Source organism: Larimichthys crocea, chromosome XXIV (genome assembly GCF_000972845.2).
Source record: "Larimichthys crocea isolate SSNF chromosome XXIV, L_crocea_2.0, whole genome shotgun sequence".
In the NCBI taxonomy this organism is placed as follows: domain Eukaryota; kingdom Metazoa; phylum Chordata; class Actinopteri; family Sciaenidae; genus Larimichthys; species Larimichthys crocea.
Window position 1 is genome coordinate 10,983,291 of NC_040034.1, and position 24,166 is coordinate 11,007,456.

General features: G+C 42.4%; 2 protein-coding genes across 3 annotated transcripts; one reads left to right on the plus strand and one right to left on the minus strand.

Annotated features, from left to right (window-relative positions):
* Positions 1-8,390: 8,390 nt before the first annotated feature.
* On the minus strand, positions 8,391-19,066 carry slc38a6 (solute carrier family 38 member 6). 2 transcript variants are annotated; one of them, XM_019277102.2, is made up of 16 exons: positions 18,740-19,066; positions 17,035-17,165; positions 16,864-16,937; positions 16,058-16,110; positions 15,910-15,949; positions 13,886-13,964; positions 11,865-11,950; positions 11,721-11,779; positions 11,570-11,641; positions 11,071-11,127; positions 10,731-10,810; positions 10,552-10,652; positions 10,337-10,461; positions 9,871-10,015; positions 9,389-9,483; positions 8,391-9,299 (listed from the first exon to the last, which is right to left on the minus strand). In XM_019277102.2, the coding sequence occupies exons 1-16, from the start codon at positions 18,818-18,820 to the stop codon at positions 9,216-9,218; spliced, it is 1,362 nt and encodes a 453-aa protein (XP_019132647.1). In that variant the 5' UTR covers positions 18,821-19,066; the 3' UTR covers positions 8,391-9,215. The 2 variants fall into 2 exon arrangements, with proteins under 2 accessions (XP_019132647.1, XP_027130960.1); XM_027275159.1 differs by lacking the exons at positions 8,391-9,299; positions 9,389-9,483 and adding an exon at positions 10,116-10,122 and having other exon boundaries at positions 9,877-10,015.
* A 6-nt stretch (positions 19,067-19,072) lies between these two features.
* On the plus strand, positions 19,073-24,160 carry trmt5 (tRNA methyltransferase 5). Its single transcript, XM_027275160.1, has 5 exons — positions 19,073-19,148; positions 19,265-19,845; positions 21,350-21,474; positions 21,559-22,195; positions 24,094-24,160. The coding sequence occupies exons 1-5, from the start codon at positions 19,141-19,143 to the stop codon at positions 24,153-24,155; spliced, it is 1,413 nt and encodes a 470-aa protein (XP_027130961.1). The 5' UTR covers positions 19,073-19,140; the 3' UTR covers positions 24,156-24,160.
* Positions 24,161-24,166: the final 6 nt, after the last annotated feature.

Below are 24,166 nucleotides of genomic sequence, written 5' to 3' on the forward strand. Positions count from 1 at the left end.
TTAATTAATTGGAATGAGTAGCGCTTACTTAGAAGTTAAACTAACTTGAACATGTTGAGTGCAAGTCACTTTTTTCTTGTTTTGAGTTTACTAAACTGATATACTTTTGACTAATATGAACTTTTGCACATATTATGTAACAACTACTTAAAATGATACTGTCATAGTGACTTAAATCTTTTCAGTTTCAACATCACATATGTCCTATTTTGACAGAATGAATCAAAAGCATGTGTAAAAAAAAAAGAAGAAGAAACTATTAGAACTATTGAATCAGTGTATGTTGCTACAATATACTAAAATCAATATACTGCATTGAAGGAACTGATAACTTTCACGTTATAATGCTGACTAATTAATTAATTATATTATATTAGCCCCAGAGAGAAGGTCCATCAATATTTCAAATCCCACCAGCTAGTGGTGGTGTGTCATTCGTGAACGAATCATTCACTTTGAACTAATCTTTTATATGACTCTGGAGTAATGAGTATTCTCAGTGTCTCAGTGAGTGATGCGTTCATTTTCACGCAGTAAGTTTCCTCGCCATGTGGCAGCTGCGTAAGCTCAGTCAGAACAGGAAACAGAAATGATTAGTTCACGACTCAATGACGTGTCCTCAAGTTTGAGTCTCTCGTTCATTTGTCACATGACAGGCAGCTCAGCCACATGACAGTGTGATGAGCAGTGATGACAGCACAGCGGTTTGTTCATACGGATCTGTCTTTGGTTTGGCACTGTTGTGCTGTGTCTTAAACAACAATGGCAGAGAGGATACATGACACAAGTCACTTTACTGTGGTGTGTCTTTGCACCTCCTTGGTTTTCACATGGTTTGAATTGCTTGTGGCATTTGTGTATTATACTTTGTTAACTGAAGCAAACCATGTTGCCTTCAGTGTCTGAGAACTGTGCTCCTCCCACAAGAGGGCTACAGTGACGCACTAGTTAAAATGAACGAAATGACTTGACGAAAAGATTAGTTCAATTTACCGTCCGAGAGTCAGTGATCTGAGTCAGTAAAAAGACTCGAACTTCCCAACACTAACACCAGTCCCACCACGGTCTGTCCAAAACAAATGGTTAAACAGTGAGTGACAGTGTGTGACAGTGTCATAAACAAACACACACATATGTATAGTGTGTGTGATATATATGATGGTTTATCAGAAAGTACAAAAGTATAAGCATTTATTAATTATCACCATCATAATTGTTATTTTACCAAAGAGGTTTTCACAACCTGGTAGTGATTGATGATTTGTAATCTGCAAATATATATGTATATACTCTTACTCTTACTCTTACTCTTACTCTTATGGGTGGTTCTTGTTTTTACTATCATGTACAGCCATGTATCTGTCAGCACCCTAATGGGGCAGCTCTGTCATAATAACAGTGTTCAACAACAGTTGACAGTTGAGATTTTCATCCTGTTGGAAATTAAAGGGTAAATTAACTTTAAAGGCATATACGCCAGTGATTTAATGATTCATATTGTTTAGGGGGACTCAAAAAAGACAAATGCCAAAACAAATGGTTAAACAGTGAGTGACAGTGTGAGGATTTGGATTCGTTGTGTCAGTTTTTTGTGGTTCAAATTTAGCCTCAACATGTTTCTCATTGGGGAAGTCCAAATGTGTGGGCTACATGAGTCACGAATCTGGGAAAAAAAACCTTGATATGAGTCAGAAAATCTACCATTTAAGTCATTCGTCAAACACAAACACTGAACATCATTTAGTTCCAGCCTTCGTTTGAATATGTGGGGACTGTTGGTCATTCATTAATTGCAAAAAGTAAATGTAGTGAAATAAAATCTGGCTGCTGATGGAAAATCTTGAGGTGATAGTAAAAGATAGACATTATAAATTGATTATTTTCCTTTTTTCTTCCCCGGAACTCTGTTTTCTTCTTTAAATGCCATTCTCCCTCTCCCTTTCTCTCTCTGTGAGGGTGCTGTGCCTGCTCCATCCATAAATGCCACGATCAAAGTCTCTACTTTATTGGTGTTAGACTTGACCTCTGACCCCACTCTGCCAAATGTCAGCGCTCCACATCTCTCTGCTCCAGCTGTTATAAATAAAGAGCCATGGTCCCAGATCTTACACATCCCTGGGATACAGACTGTCTTGTAAACAACGTCTCAGACGTGACCTTACTGAGCAGAGAAGGTCGTAATGATGAAGCAGGCAGATAGTGGATTGCCTCGGTGCAGGAGTGTAAATAATACACTCACACATATCCGCGGCAAATGCTGGAAATTTTTTGACATGATGAATTATGGTGAAATATTTTGCACTTAAAATGTATGCACCTTGACCAAAAACACTTTGAATTCAAGGTATTTTAATGGTATTTCTATGCCTGTATAATATGGGAGAGGTCTTGTGAATAGTGTTGCTCACAGAGGCTCAATTTGAGTATAAAGATACATTAATAAGCTTCAAACTGTCCACCAGAGGGCAGGATAAGACTGCTAAATTCCTGGTTTCCACCCTCCTCTCCCTCACCGGTTGCCTCTCTTATGATGAAGCAGCTTTAAAAAATATGTACATGTTTCCTCCTCTCTCCCTTGTTTTACCCCGGAGCCAGATCTGGCATTTTTACGGCGCAGGATGATTTGTTTTGTTTCTTTGTTCTACCTGCGGTCGCCATCTCTGTGGCTCTTTGCCCTGCATCCCTTCCTCCTCATTCCACTCTAACTTTCTCTGTGTAAGAGGTTGTCATGGCCAAATCTTGAATTATGCACCCATGGGAGAAGTCTGCAACTTCACATGACTCTAGACACCTAACTGAGAACACATACTTGTGGGCTACATGTGTACATGTACACACATAGACACGTGCAGGCCGTAGACACGCACACAGGCATGAATACACACAATACTTCTGATGTATCTCCTCAATATGCCAAATATTTATTGCACACACAGCCAGCTACCAAAAGCCTCCCATATTTCAGGCTGATTCTCTGTATACGACTTAATTTCAGCCACCTGTAGAGTTTCCACATTCACTTCACAGTCTGCACTCCAATTTATGTCCGTGTAACCCAGGACAACTCAATCCTCTGGCTCCCTGCCCAGGTACACCCTATAGCTGCAGCTAATGGACCATAGCATTGGTGCCAAACAGGGCAGTGGGGAAAGGAGAGAATGGCCCAGATATGGTGAAACCCATTCCCAACACTTTTGACCCCGGTGAGAGAAATCCTGCGGGACCAGTATACACCCCTACCACGCCTCCACAGAACTAACCCCCATCGTACAAGACCCCAACCTCTCCTCAGGTGAGGCTGTATAGAAAAACAGAGCCACACATGCAAACACACACACACACACACACACACACACACACACACACATCCCTGGGGCTCTCCTGTGTGGAAGCAGAGGCACTCCATAAATCACGCCTGTAAACGTTGATTTGGTACTAAATGTGCTTTATTCACAAGTGGTGTTTACTGCCGGTGCTCTACCACAGGAAAACATGACTTACGATTCTGCAGAAATTCCACCACCATGTTTTAAAAAGGCCAAATGAGTTTGTGTGTGTCTGTGTGTTAAGTTGATCATACTCTTTTTAAAACAGTATTTTCTCACTATTTTACCATTTTAAAGGCTTTATGAGAAAATGTGGGAAGAGAGAGAGGACAGTATGCAAACACTGACAGTATAAAGAATGGACGTCACTGTTACATTTCTGAAGAGCCATTTGAAGCTCAAAATCTGTGGCGCTGGCCGTCACCATGTTAGTAGTCCTACCTTTGGTGGGCCGAATGACGCTTAGGTGCTCAAACAGACCATCTGTAATGACATCTATCTGTTGTGCCCATGCTATTAATTATGCATAACTTTAGGTCTTGATATAATTTGAATGGTCTGTTTTCTTCTTTTTCTACTTATTCTCCAACGTAGTTGTGAAACATGGTCTACGCCTCCCTTTGCCCGTCAGGGATACTGTAACAAATGTGGCGTAGATGGTCATGTATTTCGACCTGCAGATAAAAAGGCTAATTTTATGGATATTGATTCATTTTATACGGTGTTTATTTATCACAGGAAACATATTCATGCATATTAGATCTCATTTCTGACAATAAATCACCCTAAAAGTGCAGAAGGTTTGAAGTTTGCTCCACATACAAGGGCTCACATGACTTCAAACTCTACCAGGAACGTTTCAGAAGAGTGTTTGGTTGTTGTTAACCTGTCATGCTTCTAAATATGTAAATATTCTGCATAGTTAAAGGTCCAGTGTGTAACATTCAACAGCCAACATCCATGTTGAAACACTATGTTTCTACAGCAACCCAAAAGGGACAACACAAACACTGGCTCCACATTGGACCTTCTGTGTTTTTGATGTTGTTTCTGTTTTCGAGCTGCTCTGTGCAGATTGGTGCAGGCTGCTCACGGCAAAGTGAATAAGAGGAAACAAGGACAAAAATAAAGAGTGCTGTTATGAAAAGTGGAGGATTGTAACTGTGAGAGTGGTCGAAGCTGTGTTGGACAGTGCAGCAGTGCGTAGAGGGTGGTGGTGGGGTTGGTGGATGGGTGGTGGGGGGGTTTCTGTCACAGCCCCTCCAGGGTAATTGGCTCCAGATGTGAGGCAGCATGGCCCCTGCGCCAGCAAGGCGTCAGGGCCACATTAAGAGCTCAGCCCAAGGCTGATGGGATCGCAGAGACAAGCTCACCCCAAAAATACAGAGTGAACCTCCTACTGCGCTGCTGACCACTGGGCCTCCACGAGTAGCCTCCCCATCCTTCAACCCCTGCTCATCATCTGCCAAAATAACTAAGCCCTGCAACACCTCGTAAACCAAGTTATTTCACTCTCAACCTTGATTTCTGTGCTGACAATATACAATCTTCTCTCTCCAAGGCTAATGTCTTGGTGGCTATAATGACAGCAATCTTGAGTCAAGTCTTGGAGTCAAGTCTATTTTATGTCATTGTGTTGCCTCTATTGTGTTGGTGCTAAATGTGGACTGACAGATGATGAGTGTGTCAGACAATTCTTCCCCAGAAAAGCTGTTTCAAGGGTCTCTATTCAAGACAGCAGCGTGTTTGCTGCACACAATAGTTTACCACTGGAGTTTTCAGTATTTTGGGGCAGAGTTGGCATTTTTTTTCATATTTTACAAGTTTGTATCATCAAAAGAAACTGCCATGCAATTAACATGAAAATACCACATGAATACCAAAAAATACTACTTTATTGTGTATAAATTCCATTAAAATGCCATGTAAATAAAGGTTTTGCCATGAAATATGGCCTTTTTTCTAATATTACAGTAAAAGGATATTAGTACTGTTGATTTTTACATTGTTTTATTGTACAATTTTAAACTGTCTTTGTTCTATATACATTTCCGTAAGTTGCTGAATAAATAAAGCTTTTACCATGAAATATGACAGAGTTTTACTGTAAAAAACACAGTTTTGCCATATTATTGACATGAAAATACCATATTAAGGTTTTGCTATTAAATTTTTAAAAGTTAATTATTAGTGTTTTACTGTACAATTAACAGTCTGTCATTTAAAATACTATTCAGATAAATAAATAAAGGTTGAGGTGTTTACTGTAAAACACCATTTCTTTTGATGGAAGAAACTTGTATTTATACAGTAAAATATGAAATAAAACGCCAACCTTAACTGTTAAATTAACAGTATTATACTTTAGCATCATAGCAGATGACAACATCAAGAAACATGATTTGATGACACATGACACACATATGGACATGACACACATATGGACCACTGAAAATAAAGACAGTCTGTCACTGTACGTGATAATGCTCCTTCTTTCCTCTTACAAACATTTGTGTCATGCTTTGTTAGCTGATAGTGTCCTCATAGGAAGTTTATAGTGTTTCCATGTTGGGCCTTTAATCAATATCACAAAGAAGCATGAAGAAATTTGAGTGTTAAAAAAGAGAAAATTCAACTATGGCCAGAACATCTGTCGTCTCAAAAGAGTCCTCAGAGCGAGGAATGCTCTTACTGTGACACAAAGTGCATGTTTTCTGATAGAGCATGGAAATTGATTAAAAGCAGAAAAGCAGCAGGGAGTGATAGAAGACGGAGGGAACGAAGAGACTGGAAGACAAAAAAAAAAATCAAATGGAGAGCACTACATCAGTGATGACACTGGCGTATCGATGGCATTTGCTGAGTTGCAGTCCGCCACCATGACTAAAAAGTAAAACCACTCATCATGCCAACCAGCATTAAAAGGCTTATGTGAAAAGACCCTTGAAGCACCTTTCAAGCCAGGAATGCCTGTTGAACAAGATTATGCGGGTAAACAGAAAACAGATGTGCATGTTTCAGCTCGGCTGCAGTCTGACGTCCTCTACCTACGAAAGCATCTGATGTTGGTTGTTGAAACGCAAACAGGAAGAGGAAGTCAAATCCTGCATTGGCTCTGCTTTCTGCCAATACTAATTTGTAGAGGGCTGCAATTACCTCACCACAAAGTCAAACTCAACCATTTAGCTGCAGATGATCTAATCCAGTGGATCTTCATTTTTGTCAGACGTACACCCACTAGCCCTTTCAGATACAAATAATGTCTTATTAATACAATACTTATACTTCATTTATTCACGTTTGCATTAATGTATATATATATATACACACACACATTAATGCAAACTTGAATAAATGAAGTATAAGTATTGTATATATCCTGAATACACAAAAGTCCAGAAAATGCCCCGTTTGAAAGCCCTTTTCGTCAGACACAGTGTATGTTGGACCAGCATATGTATTACAGCTCCTGGTTTGAATAGTTTGGGATCATCTATCCCAAACTATTCCATGAAGGCAGTGCAATCAAACAATAAGATGCCAAAATGTGTCAAGGGTCAGAGTAGAGACAATGGGATCAGACCCAGCTGTTACCCCACAATTCTGATCTCCAACCACAGAAAACAATTTTCAAAGAACACAGCCAACACCTCTAAAAACAATACGAGAGCAGAGGCTGCCAACAGAGCATTAATTTCAGCCCACCATCGTTCCTCCGCCTTATTTCATCTTTTAACCATGGGAGATGGTGTTGTCATACTGCTGGACATGGGCCCAGAGTGCAAGTGAGTTTAACTAAACAAAAACACTCCCACCCCAGGCTGAGGACACATGCCCCAGTCAGACCTCCATAAAAACAGCTCTGGTCTGTGTTAACGTTAACACATGATAAAGCTGGAAGAAAACTAGAGCATCTGGTTATCTCTTCCTAGTTAGGTTTTCATAAACCAAGAGAGGAATGCCAATGAAACGAGGAGAGACTGCTGTGAACACAATCTGACACTAGGTGGTAATCTTGTGTTGCAAATTGGTTTACCTCAGTGATTCCCATAGGAACCCACATATTGGAGCCAGAGCTGTTTTAATTCATGACTGTCTGTCAAATATGGTGACAGACAGATGATGATGGTGATGATGTTAAATCAGAGAGGGACTGCACTTCACTTGTTTCCACTTTATGCTACAGTATGTTTCTACTCCACTACTGTTTTGCTTTGTGCTCAAAGCAACATCAATTTATCTGACAGCACTTACTTTTCAGATTTACATTGAAAAACATAACCGGATAAATTATAATGCACTAATAAAAATTAATACAGGTCATGTTTTACATATGTGCCGTAAGCATTTTAAACTAACTGTTTACCCATTAGCCATTTTTAGTATTTTAACAGTTTTGTATAAGCCTAGTTTTAGCTAGATATTTTTAGAGTTCATTAGCTAACTATTTTTACTGTTTATTTAATTAGCCAACTATTTTAACTAGTGAGAGTAGAGTCATTTCCTCTCCTCTCTCAGCTTTATTTAGTTAAACTTAAACGTATCTTTGCTATTCTTCTGCAGAACAAGTGCTTTCAAGTTTGATATTTTAGACATTTTTCTGATGATACTTCTGCAGATATACTGTACATTCAATGCTGATAGTAGTTGTGGTTTCATAGGAGTGTCCTTCAGTGCAGAGGATGGAGGGCAGAGAAATTTCCTGCACTGGGGAACCTCCCTTGAGGGGGCGTGAAGAGCGGGCAGCCGCTGCTCTCTGCAGGGCCGGTGGGGCCAGGCTATGCCTAATTCCTTCGATTAAAAGCAGCAGTCGGGTGCCTGTAGGTTTCCAGAGGCAGCATGAAGACAATCTAAACAGCATCATGATTAGAAACGTACCGAGCATATGGCTTTCATTAGCTACAGGCTGAATCCACAGCACAACACAGAGGAGCAGGGCTCAGCATCAATACTGCGCCTGCCAATCAAACACACCGCCATGACTGTGACATGTTAGACTGATGAGCTTTTCACAACACTGATAGCAGACATGTTAGTGGTTTAATGAACAAACTGACATCTCAGTATGTAAACAATTTCCCTTTTAATTAAATGCCAGTAATTTGAACATTAATATTATTTTACATTGATCCAAACGCTAAAAAATTCAAGTAACCCCTGAGGTTTGGACTGTACATGGTGTGGAAAATCAAAAAGACAAGCCTAAAGAAAAATCTAAAAACAATAAAGTGAATAAAAATATTTGGTCAAAAATCGGGGAATTAAAACTCATGTGCTATAATTTTAGGAAGCAGTGCCTGACACATTTTACAGTTCAGACAACTAGTAGATTTATATAAGGTGCATGATCATTCACACAGAACAAAATAAAGACTTATAAAAGAAATAAATGTACATAAAATCAACTAAATACACAACTTGCTTGATGCTTTCTTGAATTGTTTTGAGACGGTAAACCTCATCTGTCTTTCGTTACAGTAACATTTGAAAAAAAAAACAAAAGATTGAACTCAATTTGAGGGCGGCACGGTGGTCGCCTCACAGCAAGAAGGTTCCTGGTTTGAACCTCGACTCAGGCCTTTCTGTGTGGCATGTTCTCCTAGTGTCTGTGTGGGTTCTCTCCAGCTTCCTCCCGCAGTGCAAAGACATGCACTTAGTGAATAATTGGTGACTCTAAATTGGCCGTAGGTGTGAATGTGCGTGAATGGTTGTTTGTTACCCCGCCTAAACCACCTGGGATAGGCTCCAGCGTGTACGAGTGAAAGTCTTTGCATTCTTTGAGTCTAGTGTTCACCATGAATAATCTTCCCGAGGTGATGCTGATCAGCATCTTTGTTTTTTTTTCACTTTCTTTGGTACAATTATCCCGTGTTTTGTTGCAAGAGAGGGTTAGGAGCCCTGCACCCATGTGAGGATAATGACAACGAAGCTGACGAGTCCCACACACAAACCAAACACCACCAGGAATCCAGCCTAGAGACACAAATAAGCATAAACAACAACAGTTAGTATCATTAGCTCAAAAGGACATTTAAAAGTATTTCATAAATTTGTGTAATTACCCCGATGGAGTCGAAGGATCTGAGTGGTTGGTTGCTGATCTTGAGGTAGAAAATCCCGGGGAAAACAAACAACAGGCAGCTGGACGTCGTCGATCCTGGAAAAGAAACAGAAAAGTCACTTTTGCACAGACGACATACTGTATGTCTGATAATGGGAGCAGCTTCATGAACAGTTTGAGCCCGACTGCACTGATTAATTATGTATGAGCAGACACTGTGATTTTAGCCATCCACGATCAATAACCGTGCAATGACTGACAACGAGGCCGAGATCTCTTTTTACTTTTTACGTCTGCTGCATGATGATATCCAAAGGTCACAGTTAAGCTAAATTATTACAAAGATCACATTTAGTAGTAATAGAAGTAGTAATAATAATAACTTTATTTATATAGCACCTTTAAAAGATTTCACTGATTTAAAAGAGTTCACTGAATCTGTCTGATTTTTCTGATGTTGTAAAGAAAACAAATGTCACATACCCACTATTCCAAACACATTGCTGATATCAGGCACAAAGATGGCCAGCAGCAGCACCACTCCCAGGATTGTCAGAGTTGAAATGATGTGAATGAGCCAGGAGAAGGGCCGTCCTCCACACAGCAGCAGGATCGCAGCTTTACGGGCCTGCAGCGCACACACACACACACACACACACACACACACAAACAAGGCTCAGTGTAGCCAAACACACTCAGAGAAGATGTACTGTGTTAACAATCCTCACCAAATGTCTGGAAGGAGATAGAAAGGGAGTGGAGCGGTGTTTTGATTAGAGGGAAGACCATGTCGCAAAACAGGAATCGAGCAAATGTCGGACATTAATTTAAAATCAAATCCACACATTAATAACTAATAAACTTAACAATAACAACCATTAAAACGGACAGATGATGAAACTGTTTGGTACTTTGGTGCTTGTGTTAACAGAATGTTCAGTGTACTCACAGGGAAGTTAATAAGAGGCACAGTCAGCAACACAGAGAGCATGATAGCCAGTCGAACCGTCATCACCATGATGTCCCGGGGCAAATACGTGCCGTAGCCAAGCAGCAGCTCAGAGTCCACATGAGCTATGAGCGGGAGATGAGAATAGAGTAAAGGGTTACAACAGATGTGACAGGACGAGCTAGCTTCAGTAAAGTGTGTCACTGCAGGCTTACAATAAAATGTGAGGTAGCCAAACACAGCGGAGATGAGGTAAACCAGGAAGCTGAGGCCAATGCTGACATTTGTAACATTCTGCATACGGGTCTTAGTCGGCCTGAAAAGACACAAGGACATGATGTTTACATAGCTGGTGAAATAATAAGTAAGAGTAGAGAGAGGCTGCAGCGCTCACCGGTCCAGTTCACAGTAGATTGGCAGGATAGCCGTGTGGCACAGGAAGGAGAAGGCCATGGTGGGGATGGCGTAGGCGCTCTGCAACACACAGAGTCAGAGTGTGGCTGTCATTAACAAATTATCAGCTTACACTGTTACACAGGAGTGAGCGGGTACGTGGGTCAAGGTGTAGTAATCACCATGTGGGTTGCAAGAGGGCAACGATGCAAAGATCAAGTGGACCAAACATGTGCTTTGTGTAACTCTGCATGCATGGAGTGTGACTTGTCACCTCAAAAGGTCCTGCATGTGCAGCAGCAGAGAGGGAGAGTAACAAAAGGCTGGATTCGTACACATACCTTACTGGAGATGACAAAGAGTTTGGGCGTACATTCTGAGTCAGAGGAATTTGATATCTGGAGAAACAAAGAGAAAGAGGGAGCCGTGTTATTTCTGGGGGTGGTGGGGTGGTGACTATTGCAGTGCTGCCGCAAAAATGGGAGAAACACGGAGCTGGATTCCAGTTGGCCAAAAGGAAAACAACCGCCTGAGTAAACCACGCCAGGTCTGAACGCTATACGACAGTTTGTTTAAATCCAAAAAGGCCAGAGGTCGTTTCCAGACTGATGCAAGGTCATCCGGACTTCCTCCCCCTCAGGACTGGCACCATACGCAGCTCCTCCTCTGGTCCTCGTCAAGCACAGTCGACACAAATCAGTAAACTCTCGTGGGGTTTTCCTCATAATCCTGCGGCCGTGACCGTCTAGTCCAGACTACCTACATCAGACTTGTGGTATCTCATGCATGTGTGTTTGTGTGCACGTAGAAGGAAATTGGGCTTGTTGTTGTTGTTGTTACCTGGAAGGCACCCGAAAATGTGGTCACGTTGTGAGGCAGCGGACAGGGGATGGACCATTTTTTGACCACAATCTGAAGAGGAGACAACACAATATGTCAACAGCAGGAACATTCAAAACAAAAACAAAAAAAAGATTTTATTAAAACTCACCACAACTGCAAAATACAGCATGAAGAAAAAGGCGACGCTACTTGTGTAGCCCAGAAAACCTGCGAGGGATCGACACAGATCTGATGAGAAACTTGACAATCACTCAGTCAGGGCAGCAAATCGAGACTTGATCCACCTACTTACCGATTTTAGGCAACATGGAGAGAGGTAGAACAATACAGAGAGTGACTAGGATCAGAAGCAACCTGCCATCTTCATACCAGGCATTTCTGGAAAACAAGTGAACATGAATTATTAAAAAATGCCAAACGATGAATCACTTTGTCCTTGTCATCATCTCCCTGGTTCTGCATTGGATGTCATGGATAGCAGAAATTAATCTTCAATGTCTTAAAAAAGTGGACCGACTCTGGAAATTTGTCTCCATTTCGTGCTCAAATACAGAGCGACAGATTCATCATGTGGTACGAATTAAGGGCTTTAGCTCTTGCAAACCATAACAATTATGTAATTCACATGCAAACGTTGTGTCGCTCTGTCATTCGAGACCACATTTCACTTGCCGGGTTTTGGAGAGGGGGGAATAATATTTTCCTTTGCTGAGGGATAGCCTTTGTGGTTTATATGGGATTGGGGAGCTGCAGCAGGAGGAGGAGGAGGAGGAGGAGGAGGAGGAGGAGGGGCAGTGTTGGAGGTGACACATGTGGAAGGCATGCCGGCTCCGCTGGGGTCAGGGTCGGGGTGGGAAGGGTGCTGCCTGGCGCTGCTGTATGTTGGACTGCAACGTGGGGTCATGAGGTACTGGCTCCACCACTCTTTATGGGGCTCCCACAGTCAGCAGCACCTGCTCTGACCACATCAACACCCACTGACCCCTGTTTGGCAGTTTCACAGCTGTGGCGTTACCATAGGCGCTGATGGATTTGTCTGTGCGTCTACACCGTTTCTGCCCTGTGACTGGATGTCAGGGAGACCTCTGCTCTGACCCTCGACTCTCTCATGTCCAATCACTTCTACTCTAACCTAAGTTTAGCTGAAGCACTCGACCGCAGCTTAGCTAACCCCCTTCTCCACTTTTACAGACACACAAAAAGAAAATCTCCACCACCATTAGGATTCGGCTTGAGGCTTACTGTAAAGGCGCAGGATACCTAGACAACCCATGAAATGTGGAACATTTCACGCTATAACAAGATGCAGGATAGCTCAGCTCAGTTAAGGTTAGAGTTTGACTGCCAATGAGTCAATCTGCTCATAGTGTTGAAGATCAGCATAAATCTGGCCAACGCAGCACAAATCCACAGCTGTCCACGTCTTGCTGCCTTGTTACTGAACTTAAACACGGACACGCAGTCCATTAACACAGACAAAGATTGAAAGACTGAGCACGACTCTCGCTCTGTCACATCATGATAAATGAGGCAGAAAAACAGAAAGGCGTTTTAATATGAAACAACTCGTTTATTTTGGGGCTTTGATGGAATCTTGTGTGTGTCTGTTAACATCCCGAAGCCACTCATTAACAGAAATGTTTTGTTTCCCTCAGCAGCGAGTTGTAATTAGAATGGCAAAACTGATATCCCCTTGTATCAGTCTGATTCCGGGGGAACATGTGCAAGAGATTTGGGGGTGAAAGGAGAGCACTAATACAAAGCAGCTGTGTGTGGAAGATTCAGATGTTGACGGATTGGGCTGAGAGCAGCTACAACTCTTGCTTAAACCAGTGTGGCCAATAATAAAGTGATAGAAGTTACATTCTTGGCCTGGGACTTCTCTGCGAGGGCGAAGGAGCTGCAGGCTCGTCCACGTAGGCCAATGAAAGACACGGGCTGCTGATGACGGATGACGAATGGCCCTCGATCATAAATACATTTCCTCCTTCTGGGCTATGCAACACAGAGCGCAAGCTCACAGACAAAGTATTAGCTGTGTACTGTGGTTTGGTGAGAGATCTTCTTCAACCGCATTATTCATACGTTTCTCATTGCCCCAGTTTGTGTAGCTTTGTGGTGCACAAGTGTCAAAATTGACTTATTTGAGGGCCAAAGGTATAATATATAACATCATGGGAACTGGAATGACTCATTCTTTATCTCAGTGCAGCTAATCTAAAAGAATAGCTCGGTTTTATCCGCAGCTGTGACAGATTTTGAACCAAATTTCCTCATTGGAGAGAGACAGAGAGAGAGAGATGGAGCACCCACCCTGTGCTGTCTGGACTCAAGAAGCTGCTGATGGCTGCAGGAAGCTCCGACTTCAAGATGAACAAATAGGATGACATGGCTATGGGAAGAGTGGGGGGGGGAAAAGTAAATCATATAAGCAAACAAAAAGCACACAATCATACCAAACTACTAAATCATAAACACAGCAGATGACTGGATGTTGTCATGAGCGATCCTAAATCGCTGTGTGGGGATGGTGTGAGTTTTCCAGAGCGAGGAAATGGAAAGGCAGGGTGGAGGGGGTGCTGCGGCTCTGAGTTAATGCAGATGGGTGGGGCAAGCAGCTCAAGGGGATCACTAGCAAAGCCCTCGGTGCAGAGGAGCAGACATTATGCAGATCTTCCAACTGCTGGAGACCAGGAGTAGCAGCCGAGATGAAGACGTGTGAGGGGAGGGGGGGGGGGGCAAGGAGGAGGAATGCTAACAATAATGATCTCTGACGCTAATCCAGGTATTTCTCCCACCGCTCCCACCTCACAAGGAAACAGGATATTATCAGCCTCCGACGGGCTCCAACATCCTTTCACGGAAAGCCAATCAGAAAAGGGGATTGGGGTCACATCCTGAGGGTTATACCAGCTACTCAAAAGCATCAGGATGAAAATGGGAAAGGTGGAGACAGGTGGAGAGGACGTTTTTCTGGTGGTGCAGCGTCGTAAAGGGAGGGAATGTTAAGGGGTTTAAGTTTGTAAAGCGAGGCAGAGCCAGAGTTAGCTGGGATAGCTCATTGCCTCAGGGGGCAGGTCTTGCACTCGCCGTTAAAAAAGCCCCGACCATAATCCCTCAGATCCTGTCTTTGTTTATAAAAGAAAACTCCCCCAATAAGCCTCCAGCCCACACAGAAACAAGGACACTCACTCTGTGAAAAACTAACGCTGTTTATGAGCACTAAAAATCTGTCAATACGAGTTTATTCTGAGGCGGCTTTAGTGTTTCAAACAAAACAAAAATCTTTTCAACCACACAAACCTGACGGGGCTCACACAGCGGGCATGACACAATGGTTTAGTTTCATGCAGCTGGTTACTGTAATCACAACAACATTTTCATGGGATCTCCTGGTCAGAGAATACTTACATCTCTAAACAAAAATAAAAAACCTTTGAGTGAAGAAAAAAAGGAGAGTTATTGCCCGTGTGGTGAGAAAACATATTCTAATAATCAGCATTCATATAAAAATTCATTGGAAGTTTGACATGTGTGGTCAGCAAACATTGAGAAGTTATGTTCAACATAAGACAGAGGCACATTTTATTAAGAGTGAGTGGAAGAGGCAGTCTGTCTGTGAGAGAGCCCTGGGCTGGTCAGTAATTAAGGTCAATTGGCCCATCAGGCTTTGGCAGTGCAGATGAATGTTTACCCAGAGTGAGGCTAATTGCACTCTTATAAAAAGAGGCCCGGGGTGTAGACAGATGCATGCTGGAGTGCTTGCTTGCTCTCACACTCTCACACATACTGCCCCATGCTGGGAAAACCACAAACATACCAGAGGGCACGGCAATAATCCACTCAGCCGTGCCACTAATGACTGCAGAGGAGCTATCACCTCAGCGCTGCACTGTCTGAGGAGCGCTTGTTTGTGGCTGAGGGACGGATGGAGATGGCAGTAGGAGAGAGAAAGAGGTGGGGAGGGGTGGAGGAGGAAATAAAGGGAGGGGTCCCATTAGGTTACTCAACACTGGGTGGGTTTACCATCAGTGATCAATTATACGAGAAGTCAGATTTCAGGCTCGGGGGAAGAGGGCAGAGAGGAGAGCGGCTACAGGATCAAAGGTTATCAGGGAGTCCGGGTAAAAGCCTCACAGGAAGGAGGGAGTAAACCGAGCACAGAGGCTACGGATCACCAGTAGGAGGCACTACCTGCCTCCAAAACAAACTGGCCATAGTCTGACCCTGCCAGCACTCTGCACCCTCTTCACCACTGTGCTTCTAAGAGACCACAAAATCGGTTTTACGTCCAACAAATGTCAAAAACAATGTATGTAACTGTACAGCCGACTTACCACCGATATTTTGGATGATAATAGTAATTCCAACCAGGACCTAGAAAAAGGATTTTTGAAAAAGTGGTTAGTGTGAATACGTTTCCTGGTCATGTTGAAAATATGAGCGAGGGCAAACACGCACACTAATCCATAAGACAACACTTACTTTTCCTGGTTTCTGTAAAGCTTTCCCTCCAAGGTCTTCATATGAATTGATACCTATGAGACACACACATCAGACGGACAGTTAAAGAATCAAAATAAAATAAATAAAATAAAATGCTGTAATAACCCCAAAACACTCATGTGATATCAGTGAAATTAAACGCTTTAAAAAAGGTCCAGTGTGTAGGATTTAGTTGCATCTAGTGGTGTAATTAATACATTGCAGTCTCCTCACATCACCTTTGCCTTGAAAAGAGAAGCAACACTTGAAAGGCCCTGTCTAGAGTCAGTATTTAGTTTGTCTGTTCTGGGCTACTGTAGAAACATGGTGTTTTAAACATGGCTGCCTCCATGGAATAGGACCCGCTCCCACTGTAGATATAAAAGGATTTTAAGTAACAAAAACTAAAAGATTTATATTTTCAGGTGATTATACATGCGTGAAATCATAGTTATGAATATTATTTTCCATGTCTGCCTTATTCTGAAAATAGAGGCACACTGGACCTTTAAAGCGGTGTTGTTGGTGAGGTTTTTTTCTTTTCAGAGTTAATTAAAAATCAGGACTGGATGTCCTTCATCTTCAGGAAACTCTTAACAGTATTTGGATGTTATGTAATAAACAACAACAACAACACCGTTATCTTTTAAAGATTGACTCATTCAATCACAACTAGGAAGTAAATAAAGTCACAGACACATTAAGCCAATCAATTATCTAATTATGAGTGACAAACAGGGGAATTTCAAGAAAAAATGTGACGAGACCTTGATGAATGATTAAGTACACAGAGGTTAATCTCTCACCTGTTTGATCACATAGCTTCAGAAGGAGATGTATAGAGTACGCTGCCAGGCTGGACACGATTATCAACAGGATGCTGGAGACAAACGTTGCAGAGATTAGTTCACATATCTTAACAGCTGTTAGATAATGAAACAGCACTGTGATAAAAGATGCAATCAGAGCATTCTTACCAAAAACCAACTATTCCAGTGTTCGCCATAGCGTAAGCTAGACCCAGTATACCGCTTCCCATGATGGCGTTCATCAGGTTAAAGACACAGGAGGCAAAGGAAGCTCCTTTAGCCCTGCTCGGCACTGATCCCTGCACACACACACACACACACACACACACACACACACACACACACACACAGCAGAGATAACATTTAGATAGAAGATAAAGAGGTAAACAATGAGTGTGAAGACAAGGGAGCAGGAGAAATCTGATTATTTTTCTAAGAGCTTTGAGAGAATTGCTCCTGACAGTATTAAGAACAACTGGCTGGCCGCGATGATGGATGTCATGAAGCAACACTGCAGTGGCATGCAGGATCAGGCAATGGAAATGGGAATGTATGGGGTGGGATTTGAGCTGTTGGCTGTGGGACAGCTGCCTGAGCTCAGGATAAGGGGAGCTGCCCAAACTGCTTGACCTCTCTAATAGGGGATATCCTGAAGAGAACGAGTGGCAACTCTGGTGTCAGTGTCACAACAAGCTTGGATTGACCTGCAGGCTGCTGAATTTGATTTACCCTGAGTTACAGTACTGAAAGACAGGAAGTCATCTACGATACCAGATGAAAATAAACTGATAATTAAACTTAATGCTGAGAAAATATGAAGAATGTGACTTTGAAAATAAATAACAAACAAATGCACTCGCTCAGATGTATTTATAAGCAGCTGAGTCATGTTCGCTGTCACGGTGTGGTAAACCCACAGCTCATCTCTTCTGCTTTCTTAACTATTTTATGTCTTGTGCTTGATTTGAGAATCCATACTTAAAAACAGCCTGTTTATCTAAACTCTTAACTCCTTTGTTCAACATCATAGACACAGACGACGTGTCAGTGTCCCTCACAGTCAGATGTTTAAGCTTCTCCAGAGACAACTGACAGCTCCCAAAGAGACATTTTTAATATTTAAGAAGACGATTAAAGTAACAAGTTAGGACAGAAATTCTTTAACACCTCGATAACGATATGTGAGAGCTGCACGTATGAGATATACGTGTGAGAAAAAGTGTTGTTTTGGGTGTTATTTGTGGTTGTGTTGTAAGTATCTGTTCAATCACTGGTGTCATGTTAATGGACCAGCACTAAAAACTACGCTGGTTAATGTCCACTTCAACTGTTGAACAACTCAACACTGACCAACAATGTGATACATATCATCAAGGTCCAGAAGCCAGGATTATGAATTTAGAAGAGAATTTTTAAAAACACTTTTATCAACTCTAGAAGGAGCCAGCACAAATAAATAAGTTTAGATTTTAGGGCTGATGGTGATCTTTAGACTAAACATCCTTATAAGTGTGAAGTAAAGTTAGTATGCAGGCTCTCCAGAGCTACAGGACATGTTATACAACTCTTTTTATGTGCTGAGTGGTCCTAATCATGGACATGTCTTCACCTTTAAACGAACACTGACATGTGGAAGTGACTTTTACCGACATAAGACATAAAAATAAACACTTATACACCCTCTGACACTGTGTTGTTCCTGTTTTAAGGTGGACTTTCTGTTTTAAACGCTGACAGAGGCAGAAAGCAAAGAGGGAAGCAGCACGTGACGTCTGTGATTTCCCATCATTTTGACGTCACTCAGCTTGGTTTACCTGCGCAGGTAAGCAGCTGGATCTCAGTGAAAGACGCTTTGCTGTGTCGTGGTACTTACATTTGTTAGTAAAGGTGTCGTTTCGTCTCTGTCGGGGTCCCTGGAGTCGCACGCGTTGTATACATCTGCATTAATACTCATTTTTTAACGCTACGAGACAGAAAACTACAAAAACTACAAAAAAAACTACAAAAACTACAAACGCTCCCGTTAGCGTGCCGACGTACACCGGCAGAGTTATGAGTCCATGTTCTCTGAAATCACTTTTAAACTCTCCTCTTATCGACTCGTCAGCTGATCAGCTGATCAGCTGTTGTTGTCCACACTCAAACCACGTGACACGTGACACGCTCTCTCTCTTTCCTCGTCGCATTTGATACGTCAGACTGAGAAACCGCCCAATCAGAAACCGACTCTGCTGCTGGTTCGTGACGACATCAAAGCATGCCGGACAGCGGAGGATGTTGAGGTGAGCCGCACGTGAATTTTTTTTGAAGATTATAGCAAAATAAAACCTGATTATTGAGCCGGGAGTTGATCTGTTGATGGTTGAGATTTGTTTTTGGCTGCTCTGCCTCTGAACAGGATCCTCTCCAGAGTCCTGGCTCCACTACGACCCCAGACAAACCTCAAAGCTCTGTCCTCTGCAGCCTCTCTGCCGCTCCCAGCTGCTCCTGGCTTTGCTGTGAAGCCCATGATGGAGCTCAAGCTGTACCGCCCCCCTCCAGAGGTGCGAGGGATGACCTCTCTGGACAAAGAGGCCTTCACGCAGACCATCACTGTGCCAGCTCTACGGGTGCCCACAGGGGTCTTGAACAAAGTGGTGAAGAGCCTGAGGAAGTCGGCCATCCAGCGCCCAGGCGTGCCCAGAGTGGTACAAGACAAAGATCAGAGCACTGACTTTCGTTTGGTCCTGTTGGACCCGCACAGAGTCACCTCATCCGGCTCCTTCAGCGAAGCTGAAGCCGAGGCTCTGAAGTCTTTCGGCGTGTGTGAGGAGCTGCAGTACTACGAGCTGCGACTCACCTACCACAACCTGAAGAGCGAAGAAGTGCTGGAGGCGGTGCTCCCTCAGGGGCAGGATGTGACCTCCGGGTTCAGCCGGGTGGGACACATCGCACACATGAACCTGAGAGACCACCAGCTCCCGTACAAGAACCTGATCGGTGAGGCGATGCATCAGAAGGGTTTCAAGTCCAAAGTGACACACAGACTCTCATTTATTGGGGTTTCTTCTTTAACTCGTCTTATGTCCAGGTTGTGTCTGCATTCAGAGCTCTCTAAACAGTTGAAAAACACACATCGTAGTCGATGTTTAGCAAGTTAAATCCATGCAAAGTTGAAGAGCGTTTGCAGCGATGTAACTTCAAGGCACAATGTTTTAAGCCTCTTGACTAAATGTATAATTTGGTAGCTTTGAAATATTACAGTGTGCACATATATAAAATGACATACATGTAACTAATACACTAGGAACATACAACAGGAGATGCTTCTGCAGCTACACTTAATCATGTCCACACATCTTATCATGAAACAATTCTTCCTCCTTCGTCAAAGGAAGAAACATGAGCAACGTGAAGCATCGGATACATACATTTAGTACAAATTATACTACAGTAAGTACAAAAAGAAAAATGAGGTGACTAGAGTTCTGACTCTTAATGTCAACAGCTAAACCCAGCATGTGCAATACACAAATACAATACACAAAACATGTTTCGAAATCTAGAATCTCTGTGAAATCCAAAATATTTGCGTAAAATCCCGCACAACCCCTCTGTTGTGGAGAAATTGCTGAAGTCAAAGGTCAATGGTGAGGTCAGAAAGGAAGAAAGTGTTCAGGAGCCTCTGATGTCTTATGCTGTATTATTTATTGACACTTGATCAAGGACAATTAGAGACACTCTCAAAGTTCATCAGAAGTGTCTGAGTCGGTCTCACATTCTGCCCCAACTCATCCTGGTGGATCGACTTTAAACTCAAAGATCACACCCCAAATACTACACGCCCAGAATTAGTCAAAGGGAATGTTTTTATTCATGCAGGTGTTATTGTCAGCATATTCTAGTCTGGAGACACAGATGTCTGTTTACGCAGATTGGAACGTCAATGGCCAGCTTTCTATTATGTCTAGGACGGCAGCAATGGGTCTCTTCGACTCTGGCCACCACAGTGTTGAGATAGACTGGCACCTACTCTTCTCAACCAAAGTCAAACAACTAATACTGCTGAGGACCTCAAGGCCCACACATGACCTCATGTAACCTAAGGATAGAAAATTTCATAACACCCTCCAACACATCTCAGAAGTTTTGTCTCCTTCATTCATAGTCAGGCAAATAACCTCAAACTGTGACTTAATGTGATGTGAATCAATTCTGAAGAGGAGGAAATGTCTGACTTGATCAAATCTCTTCATATCCAGTTGTACATAAATTACACGGAGTGCTAATGTATATCTAGAAACCTGCAGTTATGTTACATCTTTTGTTTTACCTCCTGTACAAACACAGATATAACATGTCAAGTACAAAGACTTGTTTTTGTTTTCATGGTTAAACTCTTATAAATGTGTCGTTTTCTGATTAGTAGCTGACTTATCAGACTGTGTTTTAACAAGACAGTAGGTCATATTCACTTCTAACGTCAAGGCTGCTTCCATCGTAGGTGAAGTCATCATGGATAAAAACCCCGGTGTTACCTGTGTGGTCAACAAGACGAACATCATCGACACCACTTACCGCAACTTCAAGATGGAGGTGCTCGCCGGCGAGGAGAACATGGTCGCCAAAGTAGGTGAAATCACAAATAATGACACACACATACTTATATTCAGATGATTCACTGGTCGGTATTATCTCCTCCGTGTGCTGCAGGTGAAAGAAAACGGGGTGACGTATGAGTTTGATTTCTCTCGTGTATACTGGAACCCTCGGCTGAGCACGGAGCACCAGCGTGTGGTCGACTTGGTCAAACGTGGGGACACTGTCTTCGATGTGTTTGCTGGTGTCGGACCCTTCGCCATCCCCGCTGCACGCTCAGGCGCCAACGTGTTGGCCAACGATCTCAACCCTGAGTCCTACCGATGGCTGCAGCACAACTGCAAACTCAACAAGGTGGAGAAGAGAGTCAGAAACTTTAACCTGGACGGCAGAGCGTTCATCCAGGGACCCGTGAAGCAGGAGCTGCCCGCGCTGATGAAGGGAAAAGCCGGCGTTCACGTGGTGATGAACCTGCCGGCATTGGCTCTGGAGTTCCTGGATGCATTCAGAGGCCTGCTGCTGCACGAGGAGCCTTCCTCTGATGAAAACCTACCCACAGTGCATTGCTACGGTTTCACTAAAGATGACAACCCTGATACGGACGTGGTGAAGAGGGCTTCCCAAAGCCTCGGCGTCCCTCTGGAGAACCGATGTTCTGTGCATTTTGTGCGTAATGTAGCACCCAACAAAGATATGATGTGTGTGAGCTTCACTGTCCCTAAAGAAGTCCTCTTCAGCAGCGAACAGACAGGTGAGAACTCATTCAGCAAACAAAACACATGTAAGGAATAATTTCTCCTACCAGTAGAAACTCAGTTTTAATGCTTGTTGTTTATTGTTTTTCACCAGTTAGAGTAGAGCTGAAACGATTGGCCAATTAATCAATCGACAAAACTAAACAACTATTTTCTATAGTCTGTTAATTGTTGGAGTCAAACCAACGTTTCAAATATTCTCAGTTTCCAGATTCTTCAAGCTGAATAATGTATCGATCGTTTACACTGATCAGTCGGACAAAACAAAGAATTTCATTATTCTAGCTTTGGCTCTGAGAAATTGTGACGTGAATATTTACTACTTAATAATCATCGTAAGTGGGGGCGCTGTTGAGCAAGACATGGAATAAGACGCGTTTGTTAGCACTAATAATTTGACATTGCAACACAAAATCTTATTTTAATGACACATTCCTGTCACAAAAATAAGAAATAATGATACCTACCTGCTCGATTAACAAAACGAGAAGTTACAAGCACCTTGAGGTGATAAAGCCGGATATCAGATGTCTAGCGATAAAGCAGGATTGCTAGCTGAAGACTGACACACTGAGCTGCAAGGGGTAAAAGCTAAAGGGCCTTCAACTAGGGGTCCGTGACCCCTAGGGGGTCCGTCAATTTTCATCAAAATAATTTGTGAGAATTAGGAAATATAACAAATGATAGCGTAAACTGCAAGCATTAATATACAATAAAAAGCTTTTGACAAAAACTATTACTATTTATATATTACACTGGGGAACACAACTTTTATTGAGTTAGGTTCTGGCAGCTGTTTTTAACAAATTTCTGGGTGTGGAATCCAAAACTGATCTCAGTTTTTCTCTATCACGTCAAGTTTTTGAACTATAGGATTCCCCTTTTCTTAAAAAATATGACAAATACTGTACTTAACAGATATGTGCTTGTTTTCACTAATTAAAGTACAAAGTAATGCCAAACCACGGGGACACCAAATGCCAACTTTTCACGTGTTCTTTGGTCCACATCCGTAAACTTTCGACACACTGCTTGCACACTTTGTTAGGGGGCCATGGCTTGTCTTGATCACCGAGTTTTACTTTAAAATATGCAAAATATGCTTGTTTGACAAATGCACAGATGTTTGCCCTCTGACTTGGAGTGGTACCACAAATATGGCAAAAGGAGTCAGGGTTGTTTAGGCATTCACGACGAGAAGTAGCAGGAGCAGACATGATCTGGAACAAAGGAAATATATACCTATGTAAATAAAACACTAAGATGGAATAGTTACAAGTGTATGCCCATGGTTACAGGGTTAAGAGAAAAGCCAGCACAGATCCTCTTAATTCCTACTATGCTAGCTTTCTGTTTGCAGATATTGATAGTACTGACCTATTGGGAGCTGCACACACCTCTCGCCGCACCGTCTCAATTGTGACTGCACAAACAAGTTGCCACGTAGCTGTAGATGAGTCCATTCGTAATCAGCTGGCAAGTCTTACTACAGCTAATCAGTGGAATTTTGCTTATCTGGAGGGTAAGCTGCGGAGAAAAAACTTGACGTGCTAGAAAAAAAACTGACTGCAATTTTGGAATCAGCATGCCGATTTTAGTTTTAATCAGCATAAAAATCTAACTCAGATTTTTTTTTTCAAATTGTTCCCCAGTGTTATTTATAAATTATTCCATTCATGGATATTTTATCAATCATAAACACACATTGGCTAATAACCCAGCATATAAATAGGTTAATAAGGTGAAACAAATGGTAAATATAAAAGTTATTATAAGCCAAGCTTAAAATGTGACACGTGGGGGGGGTCACGGAGTCACTGTTGTTAAATGTGCTTTGTGTGTACTGTACGTTTAAATGTGTTGTTTTTATTCAGCACATCTTGTTTATCCACAGAGTCTTCAGCAGAACCAGCTGCAAAGAGACAGAAGTGTGAAGAAGCTTCAGATTCAACATAATCATCGTCTCA

Excerpts from the sequence above, each read along its gene's own strand:
- slc38a6 (XM_019277102.2), bottom strand. The coding sequence starts at position 18,820 with ATGAGTATTAATGCAGATGTATACAACGCGTGCGACTCCAGGGACCCC. Across the intron at positions 16,938-17,034 it reads ACTGGAATAGTTGGTTTTTG|CATCCTGTTGATAATCGTGT; the intron begins GTAAGAATGCTC and ends GTTTGTCTCCAG. Across the intron at positions 13,965-15,909 it reads TATCATCCAAAATATCGGTG|CCATGTCATCCTATTTGTTC; the intron begins GTAAGTCGGCTG and ends CTCTTCCCATAG.
- trmt5 (XM_027275160.1), top strand. Across the intron at positions 19,846-21,349 it reads CCCGTACAAGAACCTGATCG|GTGAAGTCATCATGGATAAA; the intron begins GTGAGGCGATGC and ends CTTCCATCGTAG. Across the intron at positions 22,196-24,093 it reads CTTCAGCAGCGAACAGACAG|AGTCTTCAGCAGAACCAGCT; the intron begins GTGAGAACTCAT and ends GTTTATCCACAG.